This window comes from Podarcis filfolensis (genome assembly GCF_964270895.1).
Source record: "Podarcis filfolensis genome assembly, chromosome: 8".
In the NCBI taxonomy this organism is placed as follows: Eukaryota; Metazoa; Chordata; class Lepidosauria; order Squamata; family Lacertidae; genus Podarcis; species Podarcis filfolensis.
The window spans coordinates 9,088,378-9,108,874 of record NC_139611.1 but is presented as its reverse complement, the minus strand read 5'-3'; the positions used below and the strand labels follow the sequence as shown (position 1 = coordinate 9,108,874).

Genomic DNA, 20,497 nt, shown 5'->3' with positions numbered 1-20,497 from the left:
CATCTCCTCCAGGTCAGGAAGACATTCATCACCAAGCACCTGCTTAATGGGGTTGTTTTGGGGAATAGAGAGGGACTGGCTCAGTGCACACCCCAACGTGGGAGCCTGTCCCCAAAAGGTGGCCACTGGTGTGGGGTTCAGTGGCCGATAGGCAAGTCCTTAGCCACCAGCAGCTGTGCAACAGGTTGAGGTTGAGCAGTACCTCCAATGCTATGATTCTGTTTGGAGGCACTGCTCCCCGTGTTATATACTGAACCAGCTAGTGCCGCAAGGACAGTCTGTGTTCTAATTTCGGATTGAGAACCTGCCTCTAGCCCAGTGTTTCCCAAACTTGGGTCTCCAGCTGTTTTTGGACTACAGTTCCCATCATTCCTGGCCACTGGTCCTGCTAGCGAGGGATGATGGGAGTTGTAGTTCAAAAACAGCTGGAGACCCAGGTTTGGGAAACAACTGCTCTAGAAGACCAGACAGTGTCACAATAAAGGTTGCAGAGCCACAGTATATCCTGCAAATAGAAAGTCCTGGATTTATCGCACTGGGCTCAGGGCAGGGGTGCTGATGGACTCCAACTGCCACCAGTCACAGCAGTCATCATGGCCAGAAGTCAGGAATGATGGGAGCACCACATTGGCTATCCTCGATTTGGGGTGCACCTATAAAGCTCTGATTAGGGTCCATAATTTGAGTCTCACAGAATCTCTCATAAAAGGCGGCAGAGACGCCGCATAATCAACAGGTTGCCTGTTGCTCTTTCCTGAGCCACAAAGGTGATCGGAGGAAGCAGCTGCCTTTTGCCTACAGCCCAAGCAGCTAGTCCTCATGCGGTCAGCGACAGATTGGAGTATGAACTGGACAGGATGGCGCCGGATTAGAAGGGAAGTACCAAACATGTGTGTTTTAGGACAGAAAGCCCACCAGGGTCCTGTTAGGTTAAGTCAGGAACCCCTTTCCTGTCCTCTTCTTGCAAAGAGACGTTTGCACACCCACCCACCCAGGACTAAGTTCTTGCCTCTAAGAGCAGAGGCCCCCCTGCCCCCCCCCGGAAAGCCTCCAAGGAGGGCAGAGGGGTCTCCCAGAGGGAGATCAGATGCACTGCAGTCGCCTTGGAAGGGAGCCCACTCCCCAATGCAGACCATGCTCCCTTTTGAGGGGCAGCGGAGAGATCCCACTTGCCCTCAAGAGCAGGGAGAAAGCGCCTGGCCCCAGGCAGGCAACCAACAGGTGAAGCCACAGAGGAGTCTCCAGCATGCAAATGCACCTTGTGCCCCACTTCCATGTACAACCAAGCAGATCTTACCTGTATCCCGTTGGGGTAGACCTCTCCTTCCATGGAGTCCACCAGCTCCTCCTCATCCAGGGTGGCTCTCTTGTAGGTCGACATCTGCAAGGCCAAATGCAAAACAGAATCCCTGAGTGACTCCATGCCACCCGCGAGAGTGTGCCCACAGGGGACACTGAAGTGGTCAGCTCAACTCCGAGGTGGGGGGGAGGCTCTGTCCCGTGCGGCGTGCGGCCATGCTGAACGCACGAAGGCCACCTGTCCAAGCCCTATCCGATTATCCTGCAGGATTGGACCCGTGTCAGGGCTGCTGCCGTCAAATCCCCTGCAGCTTCCTCCCTTCTCCTCCCATGGGAAGCCAGGGAGAGGGGGCACCCAGGCAGCAGAGACGAGGCCTGCCAGCACCGCCGTGCAGGGCATCTACTGCACCAGGATGCGAGCCTCTCACGCCGCCTGGAAATCTAACGTTACTGAGCAATTATAACACAAGGAAGCGCAGAAGCCAGCCAGGCAGACCGCCCACTGCACCCCCCCCCTCCACCCAGCCCGGGGGGGGGCAGCAAGCTTATGCAACCCTCTCCTTAGCCTGAAGTAAACCCTCCTTTTCAAACCACCGAAGGTCTTTCCCCCTGTCACTCCCCCCCCCAGGCCACCACTGATCGGGACGTTTCCAAACAGAAGGACTGGCACAGGCGGCGGAAAACAGGAAGCCAAGCCGCATTCCTCAGCAGGGACGTCCCGTCTTGCTCACGGCCAGCGGCAGTGGCGGCGGCCGGACTCTGCGCCACTCGTCACCTGGCCGCCTCGCTCAGCACCTCTCCAGCACCTGGAATTCAGAAGCATTTCTGCCTCCAGTCATGGAGACCCTTACGGAGCCTTTGATTGAGCGAGATTGTCTACACTGACCGGCAGCAGCTTTCTGGGGTGTGTGTGTGTGTTTTTTTCAGGCAGGGGACCCCGTGCCAACCCTCTTCCACTAAAACTTAAAAGAGAGAATCTAGTCCTCATGATTCTGAATAAAGGAATGATCTAAATAGGGATAGAAGAAACTGATTTGCACAGAGGCAGGAAAATTGCTCCGTAAAGTTCCGTATTGCCTACACTGACTGGCAGCAGCTCTCTGGATTTCTCTCTACCTGGGATTCTTGAGCTGTGATTCCTCCATTGCAGCGGGTTGGACTAGATGACCCTTGTGACCCCTTTCAACTCTACAGTTCTGGTTTTTTCTATCATTTCTCTATTCCTTGGGAAAGGCTTTTTACTTCTCCAGAGTTAAACTCTGGAACTCCCTGCCACCGGAGGAAGTGACCGGCCACCTACTTGGATGGCTTTAACAGGGGATTAGGCAAATTGCTATGCTCTGCCTCCACGGAGGAAGCAATGTTTCTGAATCCCAGTTGCTGGAAAGCGCAGGGGAAGAGGGCGCTGCTCTTGTGTTCGAATCCTGCTTGGTTTCCCACAGGCCCCTGTGAGAACAGGATGCTGGACTCTGCGGACCACTGGCCAAAAATAAGGAGACATTTCTCATGTTTTTTAACCTCTCTGTAAAACACAGCGAGTGGGACTCTGCACCCCCTCGCCGCCTTTCTCGGGCCAGTCTCTCTCTCGGCTCGCATCCAAGAGGGCTTATCTGCCTCTTTCCTGTTTCCTGCTCCGATACTCCTTGCGGCGCCTGGGGCTGGCATGGGCTGCCGCTCTCTGGGGGGCCTGCTGCTCCAGAGGTGCCAAGGAAACAGATCCCAGGGACCCTGCATTCCCCCGCCCAGTTCCCACAGATCTCCGTTTTCCTTCTGAGCTACAGAAGCCACAAACACATCTCCCTGGACTATGAGACGGGGTTACTGTGGGTTATCTGAAAGGCCATCTCCCCACAGTGCCTGCCGAGAGAGGTGTGTCCGTTTAAAGGGATTTTAAAGGGGGATTAGGGGCAGGCAGGGCGAGGGGTCATAGAACCATGGAAGGGCCCCCCAGGTCATCTAGTCCAACGCCCGCAATGCAGGAATCTCAGCTAAAGCAGCCATGACAGGTGGCTATCCAACCTCTGCTTAAAAACCTCCAAGGAAAGAAGAGTCCACCACCTATTTCAGCTAAGAGGAGTCCCCCACCAGTCTTGTCCCCATCTGAGTATCCCCCCCTGCCCCGACACCTCTCCAAGATGACAAAGGGCTATTGGTCAAAGGAAATTGGCAGCCAGCTTCTGCAGAGGCAGTGCCACATTAGGAACCCAGAAGCACAAGACTGACAGCCTCCTTTCTCCCACATGAGTGCGCTCATGCACAAGTACACAAATCCAAGAAAATAATAATAATAATAAATTTTATTTATACCCCGCCCTCCCCAGCCAAGACCGGGCTCAGGGCGGTTAACACGCAATATAAAAACAAACTGATTGAAATAAAACTTAAAAACAAGATTAAAATACAACATTAGAACATTAAAATACAGCCTCATTTCAATGGAAACTCAAATCAAGAACTTTTTTGGGGATGAAAACGTCAAGTCTTCACCAAGGCTGACTTTCCAGACTGGTCCTACATGGGCCAGCAAAAAAGCCAGCGAAGTCCCCAAATAGGAGTTCCATCACAGGAGGAGAAAGGGAAAAAAGAAGAGGGGAAGGGAATCAAACTGAAATAAAAATAGCCTGCAGCTGGATCAGGCTAAGGACCGAACTAGTCCAGAGTCCTGTTCTCACAGTGGCCGGCCGGATGCCCCAATGGGGAAACCCTCAAGTGGAATTTGAACACAAGAGCCGGCTCCCCTCCTGCCGTTTCCTGCAAGAGCCATTGAGAAGCCCAGCCATTGTGGGTAGCAGCCATAGGAAGCCTTCTCCTCTCTCCATGAATGTCTCTTGTCCTCTTTTTCAAGCCACCCAGGTTGGCAGACACCCCAGCCTCCTGCAGGAGCGCGTTCCGCGGTGCATGCACAGAGTTTTGCAGTGCACGCACAGGCTCCCGCACCTCCTCCGTTCCCACCCAACTGGGGGTGTTGTCTTTGGCAACCCTGCCTCCTGCTGATGAACTTAGGGGACTCTGCTGGATTCCTCACGCGGCGCCGGAGGCATAAGATATCCCAAACAAAGCCACTCTCCAACTGGGAGGCCTGGAAGCCTGCCGGCTGCTGACGCAGCCCTCTGGCAGCGGCAGAGTTCAGAGCATAGGTCTCATCTCTGGGCTGGGAGAGGGAAGCTACCTGGACCAAGAAGAAGAAGAAGAAGAAGAAGAAGAAGAAGAAGAAGAAGAAGAAGAAGAAGAAGAAGAAGAAGAAGAAGAAGAAGAAGAAGAAGAAGAATTTATTATTTATACCCCGCCCATCTGGCTGGGATTCCCCAGCCACTCTGGGAGGCTTCCAACAAAATATTAAAATATAGTAATGCATCAAACATTAAAAGCTTCCCCAAACAGGGCTGCTTTCAGATGTCTGGTAGTTGTTGTTCTCTTTGACATCTGGTGGGAGAGCCTTCCACAGGGCGGGTGCCACTACCGAGAAGGCCCTCTGCCTGGTTCCCTGTAACTTCTCGCAGTGAGGGAACTGCCAGCAGGCCCTTGGCACTGGACCTCAGTGTCCAGGCAGAACGATAGGAGTGGAGACACTCCTTCTGGTATACTGGACCGAGGCCGTTTAGGGCTTTAAAGGTCAGCACCAACACTTTGAATTGTGCTCGGAAACATACTGGGAGCCAATGCAGATCTCTCAGGACTGGTGTTATGTGGTCTCGGCGGCCACTCCCAGTCACCAGTCTAGCTGCCGCATTCTGGATTAATTGCAATTTCCAGGTCACCTTCAAAGGTAGCCCCACGCAGAACACACTGCAGTAGTCCAAGTGAGAGATAACCAGAGCATGCACCACTCTGGCGAGGCAGTCCGCGGGCAGATAGTTTCTCAGCCTGCATACCAGATGGAGCTGGTAGACGGCTGCCCTGGACACAGAATTGACGTGCACCTCCATGGAACACCTGCTTGGTATGCAGAAGGATCCAAGTTCAATCCCCAATGACTACTGTAGCTTGTTAAGGGTGTGGATTGACCTAGTTCAGTACTGTCTACACTGACAGGCAGAGGCTCACCTTCAGGCAGGGATTCTTCTCCCAGCCCTACCTGGTAATGCAGTTGTGGGGGGTTGAACTGGGGACCTTCTGCATGCAAAACAAGGGGCACCACCCCTGAGCTATGGCCCTTCCTTTAAAAAGGAAGATTCTAGTCCTCATGGCTTGCAATAAAGTTCTGAGTTGAACAGAAAGCTTCCTAAGCCTGACCCAGACCTCAGTATGAATGAAGCTTAATGTTGGGGGGTCAAACTTTGGAACTCACTCCCACAGGAGGCAGTAAAGGCCACCAGTTTGGATGTCTTTCAAAGAGGATTAGACAAATTATTCGGGAGGTGGGTGGGAAGAGGGTGACCAATGGCTACTGGAATCAATGGCTTTCATCTGCCTCCACAGCCAGCTGCTGGAAACTGCAGGAGGGGAGAGTTGCTCTTGTGTTCGAATCCTGCTTGCAGGCTTCCCTTTGGGGCATCTGGTCGCCCCGTGAGGACAGGATGCTGGAACAGATCGGCCACAGAACTGATTCAGCAGGCTCTTCCTAAAGTAGCATTCTCTCTGCGCTGGCAGTGGTTTCTCCAGGGTTTCAGCAAACCTGGGACCTAAGCTATGGTCCTTTGCCAAAGTACCTTCAAGGTTTGTTTCCCTCTTGCTGTCGGCCAACAAGACCATGAGCCACACCTCTAGGAATGTTGACACCACCACACTGCCTGCTCAGAGAAGGCCCAGCTTCCACACCAGCCTTGCAGGGCAGGATCCGCACTTCTGGTCAACGTCAAAACACCGGATGCCTCTGAGGCTGATCAAAACGCCAAGGCAGAACAGAGCCATCCAGATCTCCACCCCCACCCAGAGTTGATGGAGTGCATCCTGACCCCAGCTGCCTGCCAACATGCATTTAGCCCCCCATGGAGAGAAAGAACATAGGACCACGGAACTCGAAGGAACCCTGAGGGTGATCCAGTCCAACCCCTTGCAATGCAGGAATCTCAACTACAGTATCCATGGCTGATGGCCATCCAACTTCTGCTTAAAAACCTCTAATGAAGAAGAGACCACAACTTCCCGAGGGAGACCGTTTCACTGCCCCAACAGCTCGGTCAGAAAGTTCATCCTTTGGAATCTCCTTTCTTGTAACTTGAAGCCACTGGTTTCAGCTCTACCCTCTGGAGCAGGAGAAAACAAGCTTGCTCCATCTTCCACGTGACAGCCCTTAAGACATGCGAAGATGGCTATCATATCTCCTCTCAGCCTCCTCTTTACCAGGCTAAACAGACCCAGCTCCTTCAACCAGGGTTAGTTTCCAGACCCCTGATCATCTTCATTGCCCTCCTCTGCACACGTTCCAAGTGGTCAACATCCTTCTTAAATCATGGCGACCAGAACCGGACACAGTATTTCAGGTGTGGTCTGACCAAAGCAGAATCGAGAAGTACCCTTACATATGCCTTCATTTTGTCCTGTCTCTTCATTCATGACAGCCTCCAGGACTTCTGCAAAGGAGGAGCATGCATAAGCCCACCCCACTCCTTTCTGGGGCTGAAAATGTCACGCGTGCCAGCAATCTCGCGTGTCTTGCATGCACACAAAATGGGAGTTGCCTGTCTTCATCAAGCATTACTCAGCCAAAACGCCACGAAGAGAGGAGAACGTGCTTAGAATGGCTGCAGAACTGGGGCACATTTCATGATTAAAAGGTAAAGGTACCCCTGACCGTTAGGTCCAGTCGCGGACGACTCTGGGGTTGCGGCGCTCATCTCGCTTTACTGGCCGAGGGAGCTGGCGTTTGTCTGCAGACAGCTTCCGGGTCATGTGGCCAGCATGACTAAACCGCTTCTGGCTAACCAGAGCAGTGCCCGGAAACGCCGTTTACCTTCCCGCTGGAGCGGTACCTATTTATCTACGTGCACTTTGACATGCTTTTGAACTGCTAGGTGGGCAGGAGCTGGGACCGAGAAACGGGAGCTCACTCCGTCGTGGGGATTCAAACCGCTGACCTTCTGATTGGCAAGCCCTAGGCCCTGTGGTTTAACCCACAGTGCCACCCACGTCCCTTACATTTCATGATTACTATTTCCCAATTAATAAGCAAATAAAACCTTCCTTTTTTTGCAGTGGCTCCCCCGATTTTGCTGAACGCCGTAGCTGTGGGATCACTGAACCGCATGGCCCTATTTCCCGACGCAAAGGCTCACGCAGGCTTCAAAGCCATGCTCGCTGACCCAGAAGGCTCTGGCCCCGGGCATCATTTGGACGACTCGGAGGTGGGGGCATTCTGCACCTCTTCAGAGGCACTCTTGTTCTTGGCTTTACAGAAGTTAATAAAACTACCGTATTTTTTGCTCTATAAGACTCACTTTTTCCCTCCTAAAAAGTAAGGGGAAATGTGTGTGCGTCTTATGGAGCGAGTGCAGGCTGCGCAGCTATCCCAGAAGCTAGAACAGCAAGAGGGATTGCTGCTTTCACTGCACAGCGATCCTTCTTGCTGTTCTGGCTTCTGAGATTCAGAATATTTTTTTTCTTGTTTTCCTCCTCCAAAAACTAGGTGCGTCTTGTGGTCTGGCGCGTCTTATAGAGCGAAAAATACGGTAATGCACGGCGTGAAAATAGCAGGCAGAGAAAGTTTTTTCTCCTGCCCTCGTAACGCTAGAACTTGTGGACATTTAACGAAGCTGAATGTGGGAAGATTCAACACAGCTAAAAGCCCTTTGTCATGCACCGCATAGTTAAAACTGTGGAACTTATTAAAGTGTGCTTATGAAAACGTGCTGACTTGCCAACGCACCATACCAGAATCCTGGGCACCGTAGTTTGTTAAGGGTGCTGGAAATTGCAGCTCTGCAAGTGGCAAGCTACAGTTCCCTCTTCCGGGGGAGGGAGAGAAAATGTGTTTGAAATGTATGAAGCACAGAGGCATCCTTCCAACCTGGTACCCTCCAGTTCCTTTCTGCAAAGCACCCCCCCCCCTTTCTTAAAGTCCAGGTAAGGAGAATTTTTCTATTGATCTTTTTCAAAACCTTTCAGCCACTCTGAAGCCAGTTCCTTCACAGTTAAGAACATAAGAAGGACTGGCTTGGATCAGGCCAAATGGGGCCCATCTAATCCAGCCTCCTGTTCTGACAATGGCTAACCAGATGCCCTGGATGGGGGAAACCCAAACAAGCAGCAGTCTCCCGTCCTACCCAGAGAGCTTTAAAAAAGATGCTACATGCTTCTCCATGGGGTGAATCCCACAGAGACTCCAGTTTGCTATTCGATCCTTCCTGCGGAGGAAATGCTTTGCTCCAGATTGCAGCACGATTTTTATTTTATTTTATTTGACGGAGGAAATCACTGCTCCCTGTCTCAAATTATTTTCCCCTTTCCTACTTCTCTGCCACTCCCAGAGCAATCGAAAACATCTTCCTTGCGTGCGCGCACACACACACACACAGCATGACAATAAGACGAGCACATTTCGGATATTGGATCTGAAAATGCCAATTACAGAACGAGTCAACACAGCCTCCCGTCCAGGGAATCTGACAGTGTCATGCGGAAGAACAGGCCTAAGTGGAAGCAGATGTTGAGTTCCCAAACCTCAACACCACAAGCCAGAAGCACACACATTCTCCAGCATCTGGACCTGGAAACACTGTGGTGTTGTTTTTTGCAAAATAAAAAATAGTAGGTGCCAGTAGCAACATCTGAGGATTCTGGGACTCCACCACAACTGGTTAGAGTGTGGAAGTGATAATGCCAAGGTGGCAGGTTTGATCCCCATATGGGGCAGCTGCATACAGTGGTACCTCAGGTTAAGTACTTAATTCGTTCCGGAGGTCCATTCTTAACCTGAAACTGTTCTTAACCTGAAGCACCACTTTAGCTAATGGGGCCTCTCACTGCCACCGCCACCGCACGATTTCTGTTCTCATCCTGAAGCAAAGTTCTTAGCCCGAGGTACTATTTCTGGGTTAGCAGAGTCTGTAACCTGAAGCGTCTGTAACCTGAAGCATCTGTAACCCGAGGTACCACTGTATTCTTACAATGCAAGGGACTGGACGATCCGCAGGGGCCCATCCAACTCTACAACCTGCAATCTTGGCTTTGCTCTCAGGTGGGTAGCCACAATTTCCTTCTTGGCCCAAAGGAGGGATAAAGGGGCTTGCAGATGGACGCCCAGAAGAACAGAAGACGAGCCCTGAAGGTGGATCAGGCCTGGCATCCCGTCCAGGGATTTGGGGGGCATTTACTGCCTCCCAACGGTGAGAGGAAGGAGAAGGTAGAGAGAGAAACTGAAGAACAAACATCAGGAAGAATGTTTGAGGGTAAGAGCTATTTGGCAGTGGATGGGACTCCCTTGGAAGGTGGTGGCATCTCCTTCGTTGAATGTCCATATCTCTTGGACTAAATGACCCTTGGCGTCCCAACTCTACATCTCTTATAGGGACGCGGGTGGCGCTGCGGTCTAAACCACTGAGCCTCTTGGGCTTCCCAATCAGAAGGTCAGCGGTTTGAATCCACACAACAGGGTGAGCACCTGTTGCTCTGTCCCAGCTTCTGCCAACCTAGCAGTTTGAAAGCACACAAGTGCAAGTAGATAAATAGGTAGAGGGAAGGTAAACGGCGTTTCTGTGCACTCTGGTTTCTGTCAGTGTTCAGTTGCGCAACAAGTGGTTTAGTCATGCTGGCCACATGACCCAGAAAGCTGCCTGTAGACAAATGCCAGCTCCCATGGCCTGAAAGCTCTTATTCTCTCTCTCTCTCTCTCTCTCTCTCTCTCTCTCTCTCTCTCTCTCTCACACACACACACACACACACACACAGGGTAAGGCCAGGGTGGCCCCACATGCAGCAACAGCATCAGCCCCTTGCAGTTATACTGCTCCTGAACAATGAGGTTCTATTTAACGCATGTGGTGGCCTTAAAAAACTAAGTGTTGCGTCAGCTAAGTTGTATTCGGAGCAGACGCACTAAAATTAATGGGCCTGACCGAGTTAGTTGTGGCCATTCATTTCAACAGGTCTACCCATAAAGAAGGCTAATCGCCGAAGAATTGATGCTTTTGAATTGTGGTGCTGGAGGAAACTCTTGAGAGTCCCATGGACTGTAAGAAGATCAAACCTATTCATTCTGAAGGAAATCAGCCCTGAGGATGGAAAGGTGGAGGGCACAAGGAGAAGGGGACAACAGAGGACGAGGTGGTTGGACAGTGTTCTCGAAGCTACCAGCATGAGTTTGACCAAGCTGCGGGAGGCAGTGGAAGACAGGAGTGCCTGGCGTGCTCTGGTCCAGGGGGTCACAAAGAGTCGGACACAACTAAACAACTAAACAACAACAACAACAACTCTGCGTTATGGCCAGCACTGGATGCAACCTCGATGAAAGAAAGAAAAAAACCAGAGACAAAACAACTCCTCCCATCCCCAAGTTCCCAGCCCCAATCCCTCGCAGGACTCACCTCTCCAACCACCTCTCCTCAATCCAGGGGCCCAGAAGCTCTGTCCAGGAAAAAATAAATAAAAATAAAACCATCCACTTTGGGTGCGAGTGAAACCCTGGCGCAAGGGAAGGGCATTTTGCGCCACTCCTTGCACACCAAGAGGTGATCGCTTCTTGCCTGGAAGAGCCTGGGGTTGCATCAGGACATTCGGAGGGGCAAGAGGAGCTGTGTCTGTGTGTGTGTTTGCATGCATCTTTAAAGCCCATCTGCTTGAGTTACATGAGCCAAAAGCAGGAACTGCTGTCTTGGGGAAGCCTTACAGGGAGCAGAAATCGGCTGTGGAGCCCAACGGCACAACCCCCACAAAACACACAGAGAGAGTCCAAACATGGCCTACACCAGGGGTAGGCAAGCTAAGGCCCATGGACCACAAGCGGCCCACAGGGGTTGTTTAACCGGCCCACGAGCCGCCACTGAACCGAGCCAACTGCTCTGTGAGTCCCCGCGCTAAACCGGCGCAGTACGGCGCAGGGACTCACTTCCGCGGCGCCGGAAATTGTGCCTGCGCAGACGAAGATGCTGGAAATCACGTGCATGCACAATGCGGCCCATGGAGGGATCTCCGCTGGGGTGAACCAGCCCAGGCGAGGTAAACCTGGCTGACCCCTGGCCTACACCATAGATCTGTGTAATGGCATTATAATACTGGCACTTTTATTTTCAATTTGTTTCCTAAAGGCCCCTAGCACGTAATTTGTTTCTTCACGGCTGCCGCACACCCCATGAGCTTATACAGGAAACCAGCGGCTTTTTGCGCCGCATCAAGGGACAAATGTCTTTCACATCAAGTTCTTTCCCTGCGGCCTCGGGTCAGGCAGAAAGGGAGAGTTATTTTGCACGGCAGTGGAACAAATGCGGTCACATGCGTGGAAGCTGGCGGAGGAGAGAAACCAGCCCCAGATGTCTGAAACCGTGCAGTTGACACAGTTGACAAGAGGAACCTCCACTTTCCCAGAAAAGGGAAGTAGAAGGTGAAGTAGAAGAATCCGCGCTGCTTCTTCAGAAAGGAGGGTTTCACAGAGGGCACTGGCACTTGGGATTTTCTCCACAAAGTCCCCAGAATTAGGGGAAGCCTTTTCACACCTAACAGGGGATCCCCCCGCCCCTGCAAATCCACCACTCAAGGAACAAACATCAGAAAGAACTTCTGGAAGGTGGTAAGCTCTCATCTGTTGCAAGTTTCCAAACAGAGGCTGGATGGCTGTCTGTCATGAATTCTTCAGCTGAGATTCCTGCACTGCGGGGGGTGGACCAGATGAGCCTCAGGTGTCCCTTCCAATTCTATGATCCAAAGGATAAACCCAGCTTTGTCTCCTGCACGCCAGCAGCCAAATGGATACAGCAGGCCGTGCCCTTTCAACGTTTTCTGTTTTGTTTTGAGCCAGTTCCAGTACAGTGGTACCTCGGATTAAGTACTTAATTCGTTCTGGAGGTCTGTTCTTAACCTGAAACTGTTCTTAACCTGAAGCACCACTTTAACTAATGGGACCTCCTGCTGCCGCTGCGCCGCCGGAGCCCGATTTCTGTTCTTATCCCGAAGCAAAGTTCTTAACCTGAAGCACTATTTCTGGGTTAGCGGAGTGTGTAACCTGAAGCGTATGTAACCCGAGGCACCACTGTATCTCCAAAAGACCCCTGGAGACTAGTACAGTAGTACTCTTTGTTTTTTTCAAAGCCCCTGTTTTGGTGGAGGTGCAAAGTTCTGTGTGCAATTCAAACAATTTTTGGCGACACAGTCCTGACAATGGAAAGCGAAGGCAAGCTCAGTCTTGCTGCATTCCATCCTTCCCAAACTGCAACTTCCATCAGCCCCAGGCAGCACAACAGGAGCAGCTACAGCCCCAAACATTGGTAGGGCATCAGACTGCAGGAGGCTCTATTGTATTCAAGCAGCTTCCCTGTGGCTTTTGCCGATTTCTCCTACCACACCCCCCATTTAGCACAAGAGTCCGCATGCTTAGCATGTTGGACTAGGACCTGGGGTGGGGGGCAAGGGTTCAAATCCCCACTTGGTCACATGAAGCTCAAGGGGTGATGACCTGGGGGGCTAGTCGCTGCCTCTCAGCCTAACCTACCTCCCAAGGTTGTTGTGAGGATTAAACGAGTGGGGAGAACTGTGTTTTGTCGGAATCTCCTTTCTGGTCATTTGAATCCAATGTCCTCTTGCAGCCCTCATGGAGAAGCCTTGAGGATTCCCCAAATCTAGTTCCAAAGTATTGCTGGGGAAGGGTAAAGTCTGGGGGGGGTGAGGGGGGGGCACAGTGCAAATGTGTTTGGATCAAGGAGAGAGAAGGGGGTCACCAGCGTTAGAAATTAGCTAGGCGCCAGGCGCATTTTGCAACTAGCGCAGGTCCAATTGCGAACAGGTGGAGATTTCTGGCTGCCTACGTTGGTGACTGACATCCCCATCTGGCTGATCCCTCCAGCTTTCCTAAGCAGGTAGGAGCTTATTCACTGCATTTATATCCCACCTTTTCCTCCAATGAGTACATGGTTCTCCCCCCACCTCCTCAGTTAAACCCTACAACGACCCTGCGAGGTAGGTTAAGAGGCTGTGACTGGCCTGAGGTCACCCAGTGATCTTCATGACTGAGTGGGGATTTGAACCCTGATCTCCCAGGTCCTAGTCCGTCACTCTAACCACTGCACCACACAAGCTTCCTAGAGTAATTCTGCTATGGGGCAGGTAGGTAAATAAATACAGTGGTACCTCAGGTTAAGTACTTAATTCGTTCTGGAGGTCTGTTCTTAACCTGAAACTGTTCTTAACCTGAAGCACCACTTTAGCTAATGGGGCCTCCTGCTGCTGCTGCGCCACTGGAGCACGATTTCTGTTCTCATCCTGAAGCAAAGTTCTTAACCCAAGGTACTATTTCTGGGTTAGCGGAGTCTGTAACCTGAAGCGCCTGTAATCCGAGGTACCACTGTACAAGGAAAGCAAAATGTCCACTTAAGAGTAGGATCTCAAATATTTTCCTTGAATCTTTAATTTGTTTTATTCTGGATTGTTTGATTTGATATTTTCAAGTGCTTTGAAGGTTGCTTTTTTAATATAAAGCAGTATAGAAATAAAATGAAATTAATAACAATAAATGTCACTGCAGAAGGAAGAATGACGTCCAGACATTCTGTTGTGGTGACCTTAACCAAGGTTTAAGGTGCCATTTGGTGATTAGCTTATATATCTGAGTTTCTAACACTGAACATCCATTGACATTTCCCCACCACTTGTTCCCTTCTTATATTTGGAGGTCTCCGAGGTGTTCCTACAAGCCCCCCAACAGCGCACTGTGTTAACAGCACAAACACAGTGAGTTCAGCTTTGCCTCCCCTGGCTGGCAGAAGCTCTCCAGGGTTCCCACCAGGGAGCGAACCTGTAATTTTATCCATGCAGAGCACCTGAGCTCCAGGTCAACTCCCAAACAGAAGAGCCTCACGATGCAAAAGCACCGCAGTTGCAATGCATGGGTGACAACTATCAAGAGGGTGGCACCAAGGTGACAAAGTCCACCTTGCTTGTTTCGGAACAAAGAAGAAATAAAAAACGACCTATGTATCACCGTTTCTGAGACGCAAGCCAACCAACAGGAAGCAACAGACTGGCTATTAATATACAGGTTGTGGATAGGAAAAGTGAGGTGGAGGCTGCCTGGACAGGAGTTAAGTAGGCGTTAAAATGTTCTTTTATCCAGAAGCGATTAACAGGCAGGCTGGGCCTGGTTATACTCGAGGACTCAGGCGCTCAACCTGGGAGGAGGTTGCCACAGGCAGGGCCAAGCCCCAGCGTCTCTGGGGCAGCCCTCCTCCAGCTACAAATAAGCCCCAATACAAACATGATGGCTCAATCCAAACAATCCAAGGGGCATTAGGGGGGGGCACCCGGCCTTTTTAGAAATCTGGCATAAGGAGAACAAGTTTGTACAAGCGTATCTGTCTCTAACAACTTCCTTTGCACAGGGAAGGAAAAAAAAACAGTTCTAAACACACTTTCTCCTATTATTATTTTTTTTAAAAAAAACACACACAAATGCATTCCAAGTCTTTTCTCTGCCGCCTCGGGAAAAAGGAAAATGGGGAAACCCTGCTCACCTCGTTCGTTAGCCCGGCCCGTGAGAAAGACCAGCAGATCTGGGGGGATTTGTGGGACCCTCTCTCTCCTTCTCGCACCCCAGAATCACAGACGTCAAGAGAGCCTGGGATAGTTCAGAGTCCCCGGCAGCGACCGCAGGGCTGCCTCTTCCTCGGCCAGAGGGAAACGGTGCGAAAGGGAGATAAAGGCAGGCTTTGCCATTCCCAGGCCAGTGAATCACTTCCCCTGCCGGGATTTCGCAGTCTTTGCTGGAACCGGAGACACTGCCCACCCACAGCACTACCCTTATTAATCTCTTCCTCTCTGAGCTGGCTGGCTCCACACTTGTGGCTCTGGTGAAGGAGGGGGGGAGAAAGCACCCTTTGCAACCTGCGGGAAAGAGGGAAATTGGCTAATGGCATTCCCACTCTCAGGCTCCGTCCCACAGAAGGCAGGCGTTGCAAGGGCAGATGGGGCTGCCTGCTTGGGGAAGCGCTGTAAGCTGAGCAGCTGCTTGGCGTGCAGAAGGCCCCTGCTTCAATCCCCAATGGCTGCATCTCCAGGCAGGGGCGGGAAAAGATTCCCTGCCTGAAATCCTGGAGAGTCTTCACTGCCGGTTAGCGTAGGCGTTGAACAGCTTCCAGGAACATCCATGGAAACTTGTACAGGACAGAAGCTGGCAGTGCAGGAGCCTAGGAAAGCTGCCAGCCAGCCTCTAGGCCTCGCCTACCTCGCAGGGTTGCTGGAAAGACGTTATACAGTGGTATCTTGGGATAATAATAATAATAATAATAATAATAATAATAATAATAATAATAATTTATTATTTGTACCCCGCCCATCTGGCTGGATTTCCCCAGCCACTCTGGGTGGCTTCCATAGAAACCAAAAATACACTAAAATATCACAGATTAAAAACTCCCCTGAACAGGGCTGCCTTAAGATGTCTTCTGAATGTCAGGTAGTGATTTGTCACTTTGACATCTGATGGGAGGGCGTTCCACAGGGCGGGCGCCACTACCAAGAAGGCCCTCTGCCTGGTTCCCTGTAGCTTTGCTTCTCGCAATGAGGGAACCGCCAGAAGGCCCTCGGCGCTGGACCTCAGTGTCCCGCAAGAATGATGGGGGTGGAGACGCTCCTTCAGGTATACTGGGCTGAGGCCGTTTAGGGCTTTAAAGGTCAGCACCAACACTTTGAATTGTGCTCGGAAACGTACTGGGAGCCAATGTTGGTCTTTCAGGACCGATGTTATATGGTCTTGGCGGCCGCCCCCAGTCACCAGTCTAGCTGCCACATTCTGGATTAGTTGTAGTTTCCGAGTCACCTTCAAAGGTAGCCCCACGTAGAGCGCATTGCAGTAGTCCAAGCGGGAGATAACTAGAGTGTGCACCATTCTGGCGAGACAGTCCGCGGGCAGGTAGGGTCTCAGCCTGCGTACCAGGTGGAGTTGGTAGACAGCTGCCCTGGATACAGAATTGACCTGCACCTCCATGGACAGCTGTGAGTCCAAAATGACTCCCAGGCTGCGCACCTGGTCCTTCAGGGGCACAGTTACCCTATTCAGGACCAGGGAGTCCTCCATACCAGCCCGCCCTCTGTCCCCCAAAAACAGTACTTCTGTCTTGTCAGGATTCAACTTCAACTTGCAAACAGGATCCATTCCGGAGCCCTGTTCACATCCTGAATAGAACGTAAGACGCGTCTGCGCATGTCGCCGCTTCTGCGCATGCGTGTGATGTCATTTTGACCGTCTGCACATGCACGAGTCGCCGCAGAGCGCAACCCGAAAATACTGATCCTGAAGCATATTTATCCCTAGGTATGACTGTATATGGTTGTAGCTTTATTTGTGTGGCCCCTGATACTCCAAAATCTGAAACTGACATACACAGTATTTTTTTATTTTTTAAAATAAAACAAACCTAGGAGGGATCACATGCTTTGACTCCCGCCCCTTCCCACATCAAGCAGTGTATAATTTTACATGAAATAAATAAGTGAAATTATAAAGCAGCAAGGGTGTAAAAACCATACACTGCCATTGAGCGAGCGGGAGACAGATATAGCCAATTTTAAAATTCTTGGTTGTCTTAGCCTGGCACTTAAAAGATGTGATGCTCGGGGCAGAAGGAGGGGTGGGGGAAGTCACAGACGTTGGAGAAAAGGTGGAATATAAATGTAGGAATAATTCTAAAAAACAAAAAAGCTGCCCCACTAGTCTTTCTAGCCACTGGCGCTCTCTCAAAATATTAGAATTTACAAAGTGGTATAATGGGAACCTGGTGGAATAGAGAGAACTGGTGGGATGTGGTTCTCTCTGGATACAAGGATAGGGAAGGATGTAGATCAGGCCAGTGGATCAAACCAGTGGCCCATTTGATCCAGAATCCTGCTCTCACAGTGGCCAACCAGACACCTGCGGGAAACCTGCAATTGGAGCACAACAGCCCTCTCCCCTCCTGCGGCTTCCAGCAGGTGGGATTCAGAAGCACCACACAAGCTAGACCCCAAATTGCTCCATAATCCTAGATTGCAGGCGCCAAAATGGGATGTCTAGTTGCCATTTTGGGACAAGATGGCTGTAAAAGTCTTATTTTTCAAGCGATGGACTGGCTGTGATTGATTCCCAGTTTAAACAACTTGCTAAATCAGACAGCAATCTTGAGCTAGGTTAAAAGCTTTCAGAACTGAAAGAAGAAAAATCACTCGATTCAAGGGCAGTCCCACATATATACTGTCCTATTCCAACCTCTTTTTCTTAATGGTGACACGGACCATTAAAAATGTAAGAATATTATTCACAACTGTGAGTAGGGCAGTCGGGTGGGTTAGGGGAAGTGAAGACATGCTACAACCTGTGCTTTCCCCCCCCAAGGGGTACTCAAGTGTACGCAGCACCGACACCTATTTTTCTGGGGGGGGGGGAGTGCTGGCTGCGACAATTAACTATAACGTTGTTCACTGCTCCTGCTCAGGCTGCACAGAAAAGGCATTCAGGTTCCTGAAATTCATTCTGATAGATTTCTACAGGATGTGGTGTTAAGTGTGTGAAGGCAGTCCAGATCCAAGGATCCACAGGCAGGCACCTCCAGATGGAGATATCAGGCTCCATTCTGGTGCCCAGGTATCTTCACTTGGCTGCAAGTGGCCAATAGGTAAAGGGGTAAAGGGACCCCTGACCATTTATTAGGTCCAGCTGTGGACGACTCTGGGGTTGTGGCGCTCATCTCGCTTTACTGGCCGAGGGAGCCGGCGTACAGCTTCCGGCTCATGTGGCCAGCATGACTAAGCCGCTTCTGGCGAACCAGAGCAGCGCATGGAAACACCGTTTACCTTCCTGCCGGAGTGGTACGTATTTATCTACTTGCACTGTCGAAGTGCTTTCAAACTGCTAGGTTGGCAGGAGCAGGGACTGAGCAACGGGAGCTCACCGCTGACCTTCTGATCAGCAAGCCCTAGGGCTCTGTGGTTTAACCCACAGCACCACCTGCAGCCAGGTGCAAAATGCGCCTGGCAAATTTCGAACACGGGACTGGAGGTAGAGCATAGCCACTGTGGCTACTAGGCCTCAATTGTCCTCTCTTCAATGAATGTCCTTGTCCTCCATGATGTAACAGCCAAAGGCCCATCTAGTCCAGACTCCTGTTCTCTTAGTGGCCAACCAAATGCCCATCATGGGAAACCTGCAACTGGATTCAGAAGGATGACTGCCTCCATCCAGCTGCTGTTTCTAGGAGTCTCATCTTCTATGCATCCTCTTGGCTTGGAGAGGGAGAGGAGGTGCACAGTGCCATTTGCAACGAAGCAACAACTTTGCTGCAGGGAAGCTGCCCCCATCAACAAAACTTCCCCCTAAGCACACCCAACAAGTCTCTAGCTCAGTGGTGCCCTGCGTGCAGAAGGCTGCAGCTTCAATCCCCCAGCAGCATCTCGAGGTAAGGCTGAGAAAGACCCTCCCACAATCTGAAACTCTGGAGAGCTGCTGCCAGTCAGTGTAGACCACACTGAGCTAGAGGGACCAAGGATCTGGTGGCAGCTGAGAAGGGAGCTTTCTGTGTCCCAGCACAAGTTGTCTCTTTGTTGTTGTTCCCATGAAAACAACTGAAAAATAGCCTGCCTGAGGGGTTTGGTATCTAAAGCAGCTGCCTCGCTGCCTTGAGCAAAACTTCTGCCTCTCCTGAGCCTTACCTGATGGACCAAGGGAAAAAGAGAGCGCGCATGCAAGGCGTCCTCCCTCCTCTCCCCACCTCTTGGATCGGTGCCCCAGAAGCTTGGCTCTGAGCGCCAGCCGCCTTGGCTCAAGCAAAGAGCTTTTGCCACCTGCCAGGCTCATTACACAGACTTACGGACTTACGGCTGTGCGTGGAGATGCCCAGCCAAAACATCTCCCCCCCCCCCGCCAGCCCTTGCTGCCAAACACACACACACTTAATCAGGTCGCAGCCAGCCAGAAGGAAGTCAGCCTCTGGAACAGCCAAGGCAAGCCAGGGCTGGTTGGGTAGTGAGGAGGGACTCCGGCGAATGGAACAAAGAGATCCTGGCGATCCCCAGATTCCTAGAAGATAAAGTGTCCTCTCTGAGCTTTGGCGTGGGGGAGAGGAGTCTAAGGAAGTTTACGCAGCAGTTCCTCCACTGGCAACCTGCAAAGCCACATTGGGGGCTCCACTGACCCACACTGAAAACACATCCCCCTGCCTCAAGCACATATTCTAAAGGGAAAATGGGATATAAGGGAGCAGAAATTTCCACCCTGTTCTGTGCTCATTCCAACCCACAGTGTCTCCCTTCTGCTACGGTTCGGCAAAACCTACACTGTTGTTCGCAACGAATGTGATGAACTACTTAGCCAAATTCAGTGCATCTCAGCGGAAAGGGAAAAATGACACAGAAAAGTTTACGTAAAGTTCGTGGGCTAGGAAACAACAACAGCAAATGCTGCTCCAGAACTTCCATCGAAAATGCCAATCACAGCAATCTCCACTCCTGTTTCCGTTCCTGGCAGAATTCTCCAACATTGCTAGAAGCCAGGCGTGGGACATTGTCGGGAGGGCAAGCCTAGATCAGAAGGAAGAGGAAATAGTCCTCCCCCAAGGCACTGAACAGGGCTTGTGGATTTCGTAAGGAACCTCAAAACCCTCAGACATGGGAAAAGCCAATGTCAGACAAAAGGGCAATGTGGTTCCTGTGCAAACCCTAAAGCTGTGCTCTTTTGCAACACAAACTTCTCTCCCCACCTCCCGTCCTGCCCGTGTAAACTTAGACCCAAACAATGCAAGAGATCCCATCTCAGCTCATTCTTGCCATTTTCTATTCTACTAATGTTTGTTTATTCTCCTTTTCTGCACGCTTCTCTGGGTACCTATTGTTGAAGAGCAGGATATAAACACTGGGGGGGGGGGGAACAACACTTTCCCAAGCGCCACTTAACATTTGTTCAGCATCTGCAAGGAGTTCCTCTTTCAGGACGGCAAGCTTTGGAACTCCCTGCCTCTTGACATCAAGTAATACTCGTTTAAAGTGCCTGCTTTAAAACTCTGGGCTGTATCAATTACCGTATTTTTTGCTCTATAAGACTCATTTTTTTCCGTCCTAAAAAGTAAGGGGAAATGTGTGTGCGTCTTATGGA

At 51.0% G+C, this 20,497-nt stretch overlaps 2 protein-coding genes across 7 annotated transcripts in view; one reads left to right on the top strand and one right to left on the bottom strand.

Moving 5' to 3' along the window:
• Positions 1-20,497, top strand: part of FAM131C (family with sequence similarity 131 member C) — a 569,848-nt gene that overhangs the window by 468,693 nt on the left and 80,658 nt on the right. The gene's annotated exons all lie outside the window — the stretch shown is intronic.
• Positions 1-20,497, bottom strand: part of ECE1 (endothelin converting enzyme 1) — a 73,736-nt gene that overhangs the window by 44,981 nt on the left and 8,258 nt on the right. For 4 of the 6 annotated variants that reach the window (XM_083629388.1, XM_083629391.1, XM_083629386.1 and 1 more), the window contains exon 2: positions 1,298-1,381. In XM_083629388.1, coding sequence (XP_083485514.1) covers positions 1,298-1,381 — 84 coding nt within the window. Of the gene's footprint in view, positions 1-1,297; positions 2,004-14,891; positions 15,193-20,497 lie in introns of those variants that run through there. The other 2 variants (XM_083629389.1, XM_083629387.1) reach the window with 2 other exon arrangements.